The sequence below is a fragment of the Poecilia reticulata genome, linkage group LG7 (genome assembly GCF_000633615.1).
Source record: "Poecilia reticulata strain Guanapo linkage group LG7, Guppy_female_1.0+MT, whole genome shotgun sequence".
Lineage (NCBI taxonomy): Eukaryota > Metazoa > Chordata > Actinopteri > Cyprinodontiformes > Poeciliidae > Poecilia > Poecilia reticulata.
This window is the reverse complement of record NC_024337.1, coordinates 31,251,185-31,253,243: the sequence shown is the minus strand read 5'-3', so window position 1 is coordinate 31,253,243 and position 2,059 is coordinate 31,251,185. Positions and strand designations below refer to the sequence as shown.

The 2,059-nt window shown below is 45.4% G+C and overlaps 1 protein-coding gene across 1 annotated transcript in view; it reads right to left on the bottom strand.

The window, feature by feature from the left end:
* itpr3 (inositol 1,4,5-trisphosphate receptor, type 3) overlaps positions 1 to 2,059 on the bottom strand; it is a 71,313-nt gene that overhangs the window by 10,592 nt on the left and 58,662 nt on the right. Inside the window, exons 43-45 of the mRNA XM_017305661.1 lie at positions 1,447 to 1,647; positions 1,043 to 1,153; positions 5 to 96 (exon numbers count right to left, since the gene is read on the bottom strand). Coding sequence (XP_017161150.1) covers positions 5 to 96; positions 1,043 to 1,153; positions 1,447 to 1,647 — 404 coding nt within the window. The remainder of the gene's footprint in view (positions 1 to 4; positions 97 to 1,042; positions 1,154 to 1,446; positions 1,648 to 2,059) is intronic.

Below are 2,059 nucleotides of genomic sequence, written 5' to 3'. Positions count from 1 at the left end.
CAGCTCCCGCGGTCGCAGGTTGAACAGGATCCTCTCGGCGTTCTCGTTGTCATGACGACTCTCCATCAGCGCCAGCAGCAGCTTGGAGGCGTTGTCCTGGCAACAGAAACAGCCAATCAGAGCAGAGGACGAACCAGCTGCTTGCTGCTGCCCTCTGCAGGCAAACAGCTGTAATTACACCAATTTSAATGCATTTCATCTGAGCTTAAAGTCCAACAGAAACCAAAGCCGGGAGGAAAAGAATCAGAACTGAAATCCAAGAGAAATTAAAAGATCTTTGGAGGACAGAACCAGTCAAACACAAAAYGTGGTACAGAAAGGCAGAAAACAAAGATTTATAGCCAACGTTGGTGTTTTATAGTACAGTAAAACTTAATCATCTCAAGTTTTCAGGGATAAATTAGATTCAGACAAACATGAATTATTTAGTTCATCATAAGGAAGGAACCTGAAATAAATAAAGCAAGTCTGCGTCATATTTAGTAAATAAGTGCCTTGAAGTAACATAAGTTGTAATTTGGTGATTTATAATAAATATGTTCAAATTGAATATGACTCCAGTAAATGACAGAGATTATTTTACCATTTGTATCAAGTGTCTATGTTTGTATGTTTAGGTCACATTTATTATTTTCTGAAAATCTTTTTTTCTTTGTTTCATTTTCCTACATATGGAGGACAAATCCTGCCAAAATGATATATTTATTATAAAATAAATTGGAAAGTTTTCACTGTTTCTGTTTGGATGCAATATGTGGCACATCAATTATTTCACTAAGCCATTTATTTATTTCTATATTTATTGCTAGTTTTGGCAGGGTCAGTCCTCCGTACTTGCACATGTAAACGTCTCAGGTGTTGTACAGTTAAAATCTACAGACTTGTCATGTCTTTTTTTTAAACTGAGTGCATTTCTAAAAGGTCTGAGTGATTTTTGTGAGAAATCTCAACCTGAAACCGATCAGACCACATCAGAGTATTGGTAAATATTGATCTGTGATCTGCAATCACTGCCGACCCGTTCAGGTGAGACCCGCTGTACCTTCAGCTGCAGGACCATCTCCACCCGGTACCGACACAGCGGGCTGATGTCGTTCAGGATCAGCGCCGTGATGATGTCGATGCCGTTGGACTCGTGAGTCACGATACACGTCTGGAAAACACAGAAATCCACGACAGGGATCAGTTTTCCTGCTGGACTCTGAGGTCTGGAGTCCAGGTCCGAGCCTCGCGACCGTCTGACGGTGGAGTCCTGGACTACAGGCTCGCCGGACCGCTCACAGCGTGAAAAGGCTGTGTGGTCGAACCGACCTGTCCCGTAAGACCGGTGAAGCCGAAGAAAACATGAAATGTGTTGGCCGGGGTTTGGAACGGAAAGAAGGCTAGCAGTTAGCTTCTGAACTGAACTTGTTCTGAAATGTTGGGTCTGACTGCGTGTTGGAGCACCTGGTTCTCCTGGCAGGGGCCCTGGCAGTACTCTGTGAGCGTCTCCAGGGTCTGGACGATCAGGTGGACGTTTGATTCGTTGATGTAGAGGCCCAGCAGGCCCAGCCCGCCGGTGGTGCTTCCACACATGATGTCCAGGAACTGCAGCGTCTCACACACCAGGTTGTAGTTGGTTTTATTGTTCTGGCAACGCAGAAAGTTCTGGAAACACAAAAATCATCAAAACATGAGCTGGCTCATCTCTAACACTGTGATTCTTCTAACAGCCACCAGGTGGTGCTGTGATGGACGGCAGCTGATCATCTGGACCTCCAGTAACTAGAAACAGTCCAGAACATCTTGTTTAATGTGACCCAACCGGACCAGCTGGAGAACCAGAGGAGAACCAATCGGACCTGAGTAGCGGGCTGAACCCGACCCAGGCTGAACAGGAACCAACCTGTTGATCCGGTTCCTTTTGGTTAACGTCAACCAGCACACAGATTCCTGCTGTTTGTTGGTAGTCAGTTTCACTACTGGGACCAGATAACCAACACTTACTGGTCAACTGGTCTGGTTTGTTAACTAGCCTGCAGCTACAGTTGGCTAGTTAGCACTGACCAGCCTGCAGCTG